General features: G+C 39.0%; 3 protein-coding genes across 3 annotated transcripts; 1 reads left to right on the forward strand and 2 right to left on the reverse strand.

Moving 5' to 3' along the window:
• Positions 1-2,376: 2,376 nt before the first annotated feature.
• Positions 2,377-3,122, reverse strand: LOC143019082 (uncharacterized). Its single transcript, XM_076174780.1, has one exon. It carries the CDS (start codon positions 3,120-3,122, stop codon positions 2,583-2,585), a length of 540 nt encoding a protein of 179 aa, XP_076030895.1. The 3' UTR covers positions 2,377-2,582.
• Positions 3,123-8,992: 5,870 nt separating this feature from the next.
• On the forward strand, positions 8,993-9,845 carry LOC143019152 (uncharacterized). Its single transcript, XM_076174846.1, has one exon. The coding sequence runs from the start codon at positions 9,127-9,129 to the stop codon at positions 9,679-9,681; it is 555 nt and encodes a 184-aa protein (XP_076030961.1). The 5' UTR covers positions 8,993-9,126; the 3' UTR covers positions 9,682-9,845.
• A 2,660-nt stretch (positions 9,846-12,505) lies between these two features.
• Positions 12,506-13,327, reverse strand: LOC143019153 (uncharacterized). The gene has a single exon (XM_076174847.1). The coding sequence runs from the start codon at positions 13,219-13,221 to the stop codon at positions 12,667-12,669; it is 555 nt and encodes a 184-aa protein (XP_076030962.1). The 5' UTR covers positions 13,222-13,327; the 3' UTR covers positions 12,506-12,666.
• Between the last annotated feature and the right edge of the window lie 816 nt (positions 13,328-14,143).

Here is a 14,143-nt window from a genome sequence, read left to right on the forward strand (position 1 = left end):
GTGTGCGTGTGTATGTGCATGTGTGTGCGTGTGTGGATTGACAATAAATCTCTACAGCTGAAAGGTGAAGAAATATTTCTAGTTTATCTATCTTCAGAATAAATAAAGTTATCTGCAAAAACGTAGGAGATTGTGAATGAACTATTTCCGCCCGCACAAAAATTAAATAAAAATAACCAATATTTCAACATTTGGTAAAATTATACAATCATTTTCCATAAACATGCTTTCTTCTTACAAAAGCTATCATGGTTCGTGGCAACATTAATTTCACAAATGTAAATAGTATTTATGGATACAGACAATGGTTTGTTTAATCATATTAATTCTTAAGTCACAACAAATACTACGCGACTTCAGGGGATACTACATAAACCTCCTACATAAACCTCCTAACTTTAACCCTTAACCCTAACCATTTTTTTTTTTTTTTTTCGAAATGAAATGTACTTATCCAAGTACCTGGAGTGATAAGGTATCAGAATATATATGGTTATGGGGTCTATCTCTAAACCCTAGGAGGAGTTCGTGTACCAACAAACAAATAAACAATCAGACAGACAGACAAAGGCTACTACTTTATTATAATAGATATATACATATATATGTATGTATATATATTATATATATATACATATATATATATATATAATATATATATATATATATATGTATGTATGTATGTATCTATGTATGCATTAGGGTGTAATATCGTAACCATTTTTATAGCACATTTCAGGTTTTGTAGAGTAGACCGCCCAAAATTTGGAAATAAAGATGAAAAAATCTGAAGAAAAAAAATAGTGACACTTTTTGGGAGCAAAAGTCTACTTAAAACTGACTTCTCCTTAGGATTAGGCTGGTTAGATTTAGTTATTATAATTTTTGGCTCTGGAGCTAGAATTGGGCAATTTTCTCACAGGAAGAAAATTTGCATTTTAACTCGTTATGTATCTAAGGTTTAGACATTTTTAGAATCTAATTGTATTTAATATTGTTGAATAAACCTATAAAAAAAAAAAGGAATTCCTTCTATATAAGCTGCTCGGAGGGCACTATAAATTAATCGATGTATGATGAATTTAAGAGATATTTACAAAGTACTTCCTATGACCCTCTTATGCCTTTACTCTTTTTAAGAATGTCCCTTTTGGGGCTACAGAAAGCAGTATTCCTAGTCTTATCTCCGTTCCGTTTTTTGTCACCTCGTACGACTCAAGTAGGAAGACTTGGTGGCAGCATTCGTTTCCCCCGCCACAGGGTAGGCGGAAAAAGGAAATGAACATTCGGAAAAATTGTACAGGACAGTAACAAAGAGTTGGGGGACTATGGTATTATCAATTCAGAAGATAACTCCCATGTAACTGACCATCACAAAGTCTCAAGGACCCGATAGGAAGGAATTTTACCGAATCTAATTCAGCCAGGTACATCCTTATTTAAGTACTTCTAAAGATAATGTTTGAATCTGAACTTTAAAGAGAGAATTATCGGACCGGGTCAGAAAATCCGAAGATATGAATAGCGAATTGACGAAGAAGGTATAAGGAGTTGATACACGATTTCTTCTTGTGTTAAAATATTCTAGAAGAGAGTTTCGTAGCTAAGGGTACATGTTGAACAACATAGAATTTATGGAAATAATGACAAATATTTAAGGAACATTATCCAAGTAATACATGAAATTCTTTAAACTTTTAAGATAATACAATGACCTTGTCCAAAAGTAAAATGAAAATTCCGTATTAAGTGTCCTGATAAATGCTGACCACATAATAGTCACTGGAACTAAAAGATTTGAAAAGCACCTTTGTGAAGAGTCCACGACCAAGCGCACGATCGCATACATACATGCACGCACACGCACACATAAAAATACATACATACACACACATACATACACGCAAACACACGCACACACAACCACATACACACACACAAACAAACACAGGGCAATCAAAATGTGAACGAGCAGATTCAGGAGTAACATCTCAGTTTTCATCTACTTGTGACAAACTCTTTCAAAATGTCCACCAAATAATCTCCACCAAATCAATGAAAAGGAGACAATTACCAACTAACGTAATACAAACCTTATGCAATTTCATTTAGTCGAGACAATTTCCCATTCTACACAGGGTAAGACACAATTCGACCAACTCTTTGGTAACAGTCACAGAAAAAAAAAATCAAAACAACTCATTAGATGATTTGATTTCATTGTTAGAAACTTCCAGCCTTCAAAACTCATTACTATGTCATTATTGACAAAAGCTGAGGTCAAGAGGTACTGTGCCGTGCTTCAATTTACCATTAACTATTGAGCATGGTTCTCTAATGACAAGACAGGAAATTGATTTTTGTAGCTACATAGAATCCGTGTTTCAAATAAGAGGTCACAAATATACATAATACGAGTTTGATTTTTATTCAAAATAAATATGTATCTTTGGATTGTGCATAAACGCACGTTGTATCGTCTCCATAAGTATGAAATAAATAGGTTGGATTGAGTGATGATGTAGAGCAAAAGCCTCGGCTGAAGCCCCAAGCTTCTTATGATGAACTACTTTAAAAGATCATTATCGTCCATATCTAAGGGGTGCCTTGCACACGTGCTCACCGAGACACCTGTCGAAGCAGCACTTGTCTACGCCACTGCACGCTCCGTCATTCGAGCAGGTGATGGGAGGTCCAAAGATACGTGGGCACACGGGTCTGACGGGTGGGCACTGACCAGGCTTGACGATCTGCGTGGCGATGGGGTCGGCTGGTTGGTTGCTGCTCTCACAGCAGTAGGCCGCTCCTTCAGGAGTCTTGCACCAATAACGGCAGTTCGTACTGGAGGCGACAGGAGGAACAATTCCACCGCCAATCCCGTGACCCACGCCTTGGTGACCGAAAGGAGGTCTTCCGTCATGGGGTCTCCCTCCGAAGTGACCAGCACCTCCTATTCCAGGTGACCCAAAGGGAAGGCCCTGTGCATGATGGGGACGTCCTCCGAAGAATCTAGTACTTGTAGCGCCGCCACTTCCGATCTCAACACCACTTTTAATGGCGTTGCGGTCTTTTCCCACCACCAAGACGAGGTAGGACATGAGCAAGGCACATAGGACTTTCATTCTGCAGGTCGGAGAATATCACGTGAACAGTCGAAGATTCTTCCAAGAAGTAGTTTTCTACTGAAAGAAGTGGATGCGCTAACAAGATGAGGGACACTGTACGTCCTCTTAATGCAATATAAGACCAAGTGTGTCCGTCCACGTCTGCGGTGGCTTATATGGTGCGCAACGCTATTCACCTCTCCCCCCCTCCCTTCCTCCCTCGTCCTCTTCGTGCACTAGCTCCCATGGAATGGAGCGGGATTCCCCCGGTTTTGCTCAGAGTTCAAAGGGGATTTTAGACTAACGTCATCGTCTTCGGTCTTTCCCCAATTATGGTTTGCGAAATTCAATCGGGAGCACAGGTTCATTTCCAATGTTCCTGTTGAAATTTCGCAAAGGTACATGCGCCCTTGCACCCACATCTATACACGCACTCGCATTCGCAGTTGTACCTGTATACGTGCAAGTACACTCACATGAGCATGTGTACGGCCATTTTGGTACACTGCTGGTGTTACAGTCTTCCTACTTCATCACTCAGATTTAATCTGACTTCGGAAAGGGGTCTATACGATGAGAAGAGTATCTTGAGTTTTAGGCCTGTTGAAACACATATGGCTGTATATTCAAATCGATCATACTGCCTTGGCATTAGCGCTGAATTGCAGCACTACTCTATTCTATCTCTAATGCCTGCCATTGCAGGGAAAGGTTGAAAAGTCACGAAAGTGTGGCTTGGTCACTTGCCTATCACTTACCGGGAGTCGAATCAAGGCCTCTCATTCTTTTAGATATATTGTTTACCATGTCACAAGTAAAGTAGTATTTTTGTCAAAGTTACTATACTGATAAAAATCACAATTTAGGAATGTGTGCCTAGTGTGATATGTCTATCCTGGCGTACATAAGTTTAATTATAATTATCTTAGATGGAACGGCACATTGGAAGTCCCTTCGTGAGCGTATTGTAAAATACATCAGTTATAATGATAAATACCGTTGACTTCTGTTAAATCTGACTCTTCGAGCACTTGGATCAAATTTGCTACCATAAACTTCTCATTTTCACAGCATTTTTTCTTTCTTTTTATGATTGTTGACAGATCTATCCTCGTAATGATATACAATTCCATTCTCGTTCCTCCCTTCCTTCAGCTCCTCTTCTATCCCACCCCTTGGTGCCATGTGGTCGTGATAATTGGCACTACAATTTCATTGTCTCATTGATCGCCTCCAACCACCGCAGGGGTCCCCTTATTTCGTGGTAGGTGGTCCTCTTCCCTGCGGAGGCTTCCTCCTGGCCCAACCGACGGTGATTCTCAGTCCAACACCAGGAGTCTCCCGTTTGGGATCAAGATGAAAAAGATATATAATAATAGCTATTCCCCTAAGACTCCTAATGGTAATTTGATTATAAAAATGTAACTCCACTATCATATATATAAAATAATTATAATTCAGCCAGAAAGAACCAATAAGACATCCCGGTCTGGGAAAACATAATGACAAATGAGGACGAAAAAAAGTTCTTTCGGCAATAGCGTAGGTGTGGAGAACCCAGGCACGGACAAGAGAGGAGTTCCAGAGGAGAGACCTTGAAGTCGCAAAAGAAACTCCTCCACACTCCTCCACTCAAGGGGCGGGGGAGATGGTGGCATTGTTCATATGGGGGATGGTAGTGCATATTGTTTAGTTGGGTTAAGGTTAGACCTATGTTTAGGTTTAAGCTCAGGTTAGGGGATGTTAGGGGAGGTTAGGTTACGTTGAATTAGGCTAGGTTAGATTAGGATAGGTTAAATTAAATTAGGTTAGGTTTTTTTTTTTTTTTTTTTTTTTTTTTTTTGCGCCGGCTTCCATCATTTCCTGTAGTTCTTGCCGGCCGGTTGGGCTTTGATTCCGCCCTCCTTCACGGCGACCGGACTATTTCCATTTCGATTATTCCAATTCGATTATCTTGGCCGGCCAGCTTCCATTATTTGCTGTGATTTTTTTTTTTTTTTTTAGGCCGGCCGTCCATCAATCCAACACTCTTACCCACCAAACGGCCCATTTTTATTACGATTAATTTTGTCAACCTGCTTCCACTAGTTGTTGTGTTTTTTGCTGGCTGGCCAACCTTTATTTCAACCCTCGTTCCCACCGGCCGACCCATTTTCAATTCTGTTCATCGAGTCAACCGGCTTCCATTTTCATGCTGTGGTCATTTTCTCTTAGGCATCCTGGGCGGCATCCTTCGTAGTCTGGGGTCCTGACCGGTCGGCCGGCCTTTACCTCCGCCCTCGTTCCAGACAGCCGACCCATTTCTATTTCCATAATTTTTGACGGTCGACTTCCATTATTTTCGGTGGTTCTTATCGGCAGGTGGCCTTTATTCCCGCCTTCGTTCTCACCGGCTTATAATTTCTGACGGCCGAATTTCATTATTTTCGGTTCTTCTTGCAAGTCCTCCGTCTTTTATTCCCTTTTTCGTTCTCACCGTCCCGCCTATTTTATTTTCTGTTATTTTTGCCGGCCGGATTCCATTATTTTCTCTATCTATTGCAAGCCAGATGGTCTTTATTCCCTCTCTTGTTCCCACCGACAATCCCTTTTTCATTTCGATTACTATAGCCGGCACAGTTCGAATATTTTTGGTGGTTACCTGCCAACCGACTTTTATTCCCGCCAACCCATTTTTATTTCGATTGTTTTGGTTGTCCAGTTTTCACTAGTTTCTGTGCTTCTTGCCGGCCAGCCGACATTTATTCATACCCTCGTTTGCCCTGGCCGGCCCATTTTGTTTTTTATTAAGTCTGCAGTCTGCGTCTTCGTGGCCCCAAGAGTCCAAGACCCGGAGCCCTTCATGGTTTCTTTGACACATCAAAGACGATGCCCAAGATGACACAACCACCATGTGTATGTATAAGGTGTGTGTGTGTGTGTGTGTGTGTGTGTGTGTGTGTGTGTGTGTGTGTGTGTGTGTGTGTGTGTGTGTGTGTGTGTGTGTGTGTGTGTGTGTGTGTGTGTGTGTGTGTGTGTGTGTGTGTGTGTAATAATAATAATAATAATGATAATAATAATAATAATATAATAATAATTATAATAATAACAATAATAATAATAATAATAATAATAATAATAATAATAATAATAATAATAATAATAATAATAATAATAATAATAATAATAATAATAACAATAATAATAATAATAATAATAATAATAGTAATAACTATAATAATAGTAATAATAAAGATAATAGTAACAATAATAATAGTAGTAATAATAATAGTATTAATAATAATAGTAACAATAATAAAAGTAGTTATAATAATAGTAATAATAATAATAGTAACTAATAATAATAAGGGTAACAATAATAATAATAATAATAATAATAATGCTAATAATAATAATAATAATAATAATAATAATAGTAATAATAATAATAATAATAATAATAATAATAATAATAATAATAATAGTAGTAATAATAATAATAGTAGTAATAATAATAATAATAATAATGATAATAGTAATAACAGTAATAATGATTATAGTAATAATTATAATAATAATAATGATAAGAATAATAATCATCATCGGTTTACTGGGTATATGTGTATATATATACATACATATATATATATATATATATATATATATATATATATACACATGTATATATATATAAATATATATATAATATATATGTGTATATATATATATAAATATATATGCATGTGTAAATATATATATATATAATATATACATATATACACACATAGATGTGTATATATATATATATATATATATATATATATATATATATATATATATGTATGTATGTATGTATGTATGTATGTATGTATGTATGTCGATTTTTTTTTTTTTTTTTTCTTATAAATTTTTTAATGTTTCCAAGAGAATTTCCCAGTGGTTCATTATGACTGAATTACGTATATTACAACATGTAAAGAATGGAAAATCGTGTGCCTTTTCTTCCAGTTTTCCGCAACTATGGGTGTGGTGGACTTGTGGCAAGAGGCACTGAACTGATGCCATTGCCTTTGTTCTAAGTGGTCGAACAGTCAGGATGAGTGGCAGTCATCGGTAGCTGTTGGAACCCCACCAGAGTATTCCTACCAACGATTATTTAGATATTCACTATGCCTAATTTTGACTGAGTTTGTGCAAGTGTGTGTGTGTGTGTGCATGGCCCCGGACTTTGAAAAAACAAAGTTTCAGTAATTTTTCTGTCATGCAATCCAAAGACTGCAGAAAAAAGCATGACGTCAATCAGAGAACCAGTTCCAGCACGGGCAAAGGCCAGGGAAGACCAGTTGTGCATTTGCGAGCAAGAAGAGGAGGAGGGGAGGAAGGAAGAGAGGAAGGAGATGCGAGTTTGGTCTCCCTTTGAGACGAGAACGGAGGCGCTTGGTCAACAAACTCTAAGATTGGAAGAGGTAAGCAACCGAGCAGCTGACCACATTTGAGGAATTTTCGACCTCCGTACTATGCAGATTTGCCACTTGGAATGTTTTAAATTCAATTTCCTGTGTGCTCTCCTTGTATCTGTGACCTTGGTGGTAGGGAGAGACCCCAAGCTCACGAGTGGTAATGCTGTGGGTGGATGTGGATTTGGCGGCCCAACAAAAGCTCGAGTTTTTAGGACCTCTTCATGCAAAAGAGTCATTTCTGCCTCCAGGACTAAGTGGTCTTGGACCTTTCGGAGCTCGACCTCACGTCCTTAGACTTTTTATTCACAATTTAATTTATTTGTGGTGGAAGTAGAGCAGTTCTCTTAACAACTTCCATCTGCAGTAGCTACTACTACTGCTGCAGTGACTTAGCTCATGGCGGAGGTAGGTTGAACGCAATATTTCGTGTATGTGTATGTCACTCGAGCATACAAATATAAGAAAGCTGTACTCAACTTATATCTCTCTTGATAGTGTATTGGGCTAAGTCACTGCCGCTTTGTCAGGGGTGAGCTGAGTTCCAGTCCTCGACTCTACCAAGTTTCAATTTCCAACGTATGCCTCCTTCGAGCTATTCTCAGTCTCGACTCCGATGACATGGAGTTAAAAGTGCTTTCGAGTTGAAAAGAAATTCACTGGGAACCATTCGGTGTATGTATAAACTTTCCCACGTGCACATACTAGCGACTACACTATCATGGCGGAGGTGGGTTGAACGCAATAATTCGTGTATGTGTATGTCAGTCGAGCATACAAATATAAGAAAATTGTACTCAACTTATATCTCTCTTGATAGCATATTGTGCTAAGTCACTGCCGCTTTGCCACGGGTGAGCTGGGTTCGAGTCCTCGGATCGACTACGTTTCAATTTCCAACGTATGCCTCCTACGAGCTATTCTCCGTCTCGACTGCGATAGCATGGAATTAAAAGTGTTTTGGAGTTGAAAAGATATGAATCTGCTCACCGGGAACCATTCAGTGTATGTATATGTATATATATTTATATATATATATATATATATACATACATATACATGTGTATATATATATATGTATATGTATATATACATATATATATATACATGCACATATATATATATATATATATATGTATATATATATACATATATATATATATATATGTATATATATATATATACATATAATATGTACGTGTGTGGGTATATTCGTCTATGTAGCAACAAAGAGAACTCGTCATACTCTGAATACTTTTTACATTTTAAACCCTGTTTCCAGGAAAGATCTGTTATGACGTAGAACGGGCAATCCCCTCGACAAGTAGCAGGCGAAGCAAAGCGGAGGGAATACCAGTTCTTTAAAACTGAGAGTAGCAACCGGGGAGGTGAGGAACGGGGTGGAGGGATGGAATGGTGGGACGGGTTGCCGCTATATAAGACAACGCGGCACGAGAGCAGACACACACAACCTTCCAGCTTCAGCTTCAACCACGAGTAAGCAGCCGAGCATCATATATACCTCATTTTCCCGCAGAAGTTTTCCTTGTGAAAGTGCTTTACTCTGCTAATCACCTACCTTCATTATGAAAGTCCTGTGCGTCCTGCTCATGTCCCTCGCCTTGGTGGCGGGTAAGAAACTCAAAGAGAACAAAGGTGATGCTGCGAGTGGAAGTGGTGGAGTTGCAAACACTCGATTCTTTGGAGGACATCCTCCTCATGCACAAGGTCCTCCCTTCGGAGCCCCTGGTCTTGGAGGTGCTGGTCACTTCGGAGGAAGACCCCATGTCGGAAGACCTCCTTTTGGTCACCAAGGACATCCCGTAATCGGCGGCGTCGGTCACGGAATCGGCGGTGGAGTTGTTCCTCCTGTCGCCCCCAGCAGCAACTGCCGTTATTGGTGCAAGACTCCTGAAGGAGCGGCCTACTGCTGTGAGACCAACAACCAACCAGCCGACCCCATCGCAACACAGATCGTCAAACCCGGTCAGTGCCCACCAGTCAGGCCCGTGTGTCCGCGCATCTTCGGACCTCCCATCACCTGCTCGAATGACGGAGCGTGCAGTGGTGTGGACAAGTGCTGCTTCGACAGGTGTCTTGGTGAGCACGTGTGCAAGGCGCCTCTAGGATATGGACGATGAAAGTCTAAGATCTCCTCCCCAATCCTGCTCTCAAGAACTTTGTTCCTATCGCAATTCGGCGCATCTGCAACATCGTACTGACTCCATGATATATATATTCCATGCCCATACAAATCATACATTTTTATACATAGTACAATAATCTATTTATTGTAAATAAACTGTTAATTACATTCATAGTCTTTGTTGTAACCTTCAAATCTAACCTATGAAATCCCTGAAACCATGAAAGTTTATTTCATGACTGATGCTTCTTCTAGAGTTAGTATGAAAGAGTGTGTCCCAGGAAGTGGTGAGCTATTGCAGCAAAAGCCTCTACCATTGTCAGGGGCTCGTGACGGCCACTGTTAATCACCTAAGGCCATAATGAAGTCATTTTGATTACCAATGCATCAGAAAAGCAAGATGTTATCGTCAGAAACGATATCGCCCTTGAAAATGAATAAATAAATAAACAGATAAATGAATAAGTAAAAGACACCACCGGAGGGCACTCTCTCCAATCACCTTTGCAACTGAGAAGGATTTGGCTTGATTCTCAACGGCTATTAATGACCATTTCATATTCTGGTCAGCTGAGGAAAATGTGATTACGACAACGGATCTCAACAACTATCGTTAGGCTTTAGTCGATAATGATGGCAACTATGATAGATTAATGGTCGGTAGGAAGTTATTATCGGGTATTAGATTTCATTGTAGATGTGTTTATAGTAAAATCAATAAAAATATATACATTTGTCAGGCATCATTCTCTACTAATCGGAGTGCTCATTTTATCAATTTTGAAACACCAGCGGCCATTGTCCCCTATATATAAATTTTGTTCTAAATAAATTCTGACGACTTTATTCATCATAAAAATTGCGTCCAAATGTGTCTTTATATTATATCTATCTGAGCAATCATCAATTTGTTTTGAGCTTTAGTTGTAGGACGAGAAAGAGAAGCGCCTTACGTTCACACTGGCTCTTCATTTATTTTTCGGTTAATGACTGTATCCAAAAATCGTCATTATTTTAAAACTCGGACCTCAACTACCCAAAACTAAGCAAAACCAAACCAAACCTAACGTAACCTAACTTTACCTGACGTAACTTACTCTAACGTACCCTAACTACCCTAATCCTGACGTAACCTAACCTAAATCTAAGCTAAACCCAGCTAAACAATATCCACTTCAACCTCGCCCATACGAAAACTTCCACCCACCTCCGCCAACCCCTGAGTAGTCACGTTGAAATATATTCTAAAATTTTCATCATTAGTATATTCTAAACCTGTTATTGTTCCTACACATTAAAGTTATGACTTATAGTACCTTCTAAAGTTGTCATTATTTGTATATTCTCAACTTGTCATTATTAGTATATTCTAAATTTGTCATTGGTAGTATATTCCAAACTTTTCATTATTAGTATACATTAAAATTATCATTAACAGTACCTTCTAAATGTATCAATATTAGTTTATTCTAAACTTGTTTATACTAAAATTAATATAAACTTGTCAGTATTAGTATATCCTAAACATGTTATAATCATTATATTCTAAACTTGTCATCATTAGTGCATTCTAAATTTGTCATTATTAGCTTATTCTAAACATGTCATTAGTAGTACACATTAAATTAATCATTAATACTACCCCTCAAAACTTGACATTATTAGTATATAATAAACTTGTCATTATTATTTTATTCTAAAATTTCCTTTTTAGTATACATTAAGGTTATCATCAGTAGTACCTTCTAAACTTGTCATTAGTATATTCTAAAATTGACATTACTTATATAATCTAAACATATCGTTTTTAGTATATTCTAAACTTGTCATTATTCGGATATTGTAAACTAGTCATTATTAGTATGTTCTGAACTTCTAATTGTTTTTCAAAATTAAGTTATCATTAAATGTACTTCCTACAATTATCATTTTTTAGTATATTCTAAAATGGTAGCTATTAGTACACATTATGGTTTTCTGAATTTGTCCTTATTACTTTATTCTAAATTTGTAATTATTAATATAGTCTAAACTTGTCATTATTACTACATTCTGAACCTGTCTTTATTAGTACCTTCTAAACTTGTCATTATTAGTTAACATGTTATCATTAACAGTACCTTCTAAAAATTTCATTATTAGTACATTCTAAACTTGTCGTTATTAGAACACATTAAAATCAACATATATAGTACCTACTAAACTTCTCATTATTAGTATATTCTTAACTTATCATTATTAGTATATTCTATACTCAAAGACTCTCCTCCTCCTCATTTTACAATAAACACATCCACAATGGAATCTAATACCCAATAATAACTTCCTAGCGACCATTAATCTATCATAGTTGCCATCATTATCGACTAAAGCCTAATGATAGTTGTTGAGATCCGTTGTCGTAATCACCTTTTCCCTCAGCTGACCAGACTATGAAATGGTCATTAATAGCCGTTGAGAATCAAGACAAATCCTTCTCAGTTGCAAAGGTGATTGGAGAGAATGCCCTCCGGTGGTGTCTTTTACTTATTCATTTATCTATTTTTTTTTTTTTTCAAGGACGATATCGTTTCTGACGATAACAGCTTGCTTTTCTGATGCATTGGTAATCAAAATGACTTCATCATGACCTTAGGTGATTAACAGTGGCCGTCACGAGCCCCTGACAATGGTAGAGGCTTTTGCTGCAATAGCTCACCACTTCCTGGGACACACTCTTTCATACTAACTCTACAAGAAGCATCACAGTCATGAAATAAACTTTCATGGTTTCAGGGATTTCATAGGTTAGATTTGAAGGTTACAACAAAGACAATGAATGTAATTAACAGTTTATTTACCATAAATAGATTGTTGTACTATGTATAAAAATGTATGATTTGTATGGGCATGGCATATATATATCATGGAGTCAGTGCGATGTTGCAGATGTGCCGAATTGCGATAGGAACAAAGTTCTTGAGAGCAGGATTGGGGACTTTCATCGTCCATATCCTAGAGGCGCCTTGCACACGTGCTCACCAAGACACCTGTCGAAGCAGCACTTGTCCACACCACTGCACGCTCCGTCATTCGAGCAGGTGATGGGAGGTCCGAAGATGCGCGGACACACGGGCCTCACTGGTGGGCACTGACCAGGTTTGACAATCTGTGTTGCGATGGGGTCGGCTGGTTGGTTGTTGCTCTCACAGCAGTAGGCCGCTCCTTCAGGAGTCTTGCACCAGTATCGGCAGTTGCTGCTGGGGGCGACAGGAGGAACAACTCCACCGCCGATTCCGTGACCGACGCCGCCGACTACGGGATGTCCTTGGTGACCGAAAGGAGGTCTTCCGACATGGGGTCTTCCTCCGAAGTGACCAGCACCTCCAAGACCAGGGGCTCCGAAGGGAGGACCTTGTGCATGAGGAGGATGTCCTCCAAAGAATCGAGTATTTCCAGCTCCACCACTTCCACTTGCAGCAGCATCTTTGTTGTCTTTGAGTTTCTTACCCGCCACCAAGGCAAGGGACATGAGCAGGACGCACAGGACTTTCATTATGAAGGTCGGTGATTAGCAGAGTAGAAACCTTTCACAAGGAAAACTTCTGCGGGAAAATGAGATGTATATGATGCTTGCCTCCTTACTCGCGGTGTTGCGCAGATGAAGCTGGAAGGTCGTGTGTGTCTGCTCTCGTCCCGCCAGTGCTTATATAGCTGCAACCCGTCCCACTATTCCCTCCCTCCACCCCCTTCCTCACTTCCCCGTTTGCTACTCTCAGTTTTAAGGAACTGGTATTCCCTCCGCTTTGCTTCACATCCCCCTTGTCCAGGGGTTTATCTGCTCTATGTCATAACAGCACTATCTTTCCTGGAAACGGTTCCAAATGTGAAAACCCTTCAGAGGTTAACGAGGAGTTTTCTTTGTTGCTGCTTAGACGAATATACCCACACACACACACACACACACACACAGACATATATATATATGTATATATATGTATATGTATATATAATATATATATATATATATATATACATATATATATATATATATAAAACAAAGGTTTTTCCCCCTTACAATGGAGGTAGCCAAAAACAAAAGCATAGAATCCACTCCCATCTATTCCATCCCCTACATAATCCACTCCCCTCTACCCTCTTCTCTCCCTTTCATCTTGGCACCTCCTGGATGATGGGTCATCCCTGCATCTAGTTCACTGCCCTAGGTCAGAAGCAGTGTCGCAAGACACAGTACATCCACAGCAAGGCCGCTTCATTAAATCTGTAACACCCCTCTCCGTCCTTTCATGCAGAAAAGGAGAAGACGGGGAGAAATCCCTTCGGGCTGCGTCAATTTATTTCTCATACATATTCCCTCACCCCCCGTCCCCCGCCTACTCCCCCTCATACATCACATCATCACCCATACACAACCATTCCCCATTCAGCCCTATCTTCTGTCCTTTCCCGTCCTTCCT

This window comes from Oratosquilla oratoria, chromosome 36, assembly GCF_046742065.1.
Source record: "Oratosquilla oratoria isolate Oo_2021 chromosome 36, ASM4674206v1, whole genome shotgun sequence".
NCBI lineage: Eukaryota > Metazoa > Arthropoda > Malacostraca > Stomatopoda > Squillidae > Oratosquilla > Oratosquilla oratoria.

Excerpts from the sequence above, each read along its gene's own strand:
- LOC143019082 (XM_076174780.1), bottom strand. The coding sequence starts at position 3,122 with ATGAAAGTCCTATGTGCCTTGCTCATGTCCTACCTCGTCTTGGTGGTG.
- LOC143019152 (XM_076174846.1), top strand. The coding sequence starts at position 9,127 with ATGAAAGTCCTGTGCGTCCTGCTCATGTCCCTCGCCTTGGTGGCGGGT.
- LOC143019153 (XM_076174847.1), bottom strand. The coding sequence starts at position 13,221 with ATGAAAGTCCTGTGCGTCCTGCTCATGTCCCTTGCCTTGGTGGCGGGT.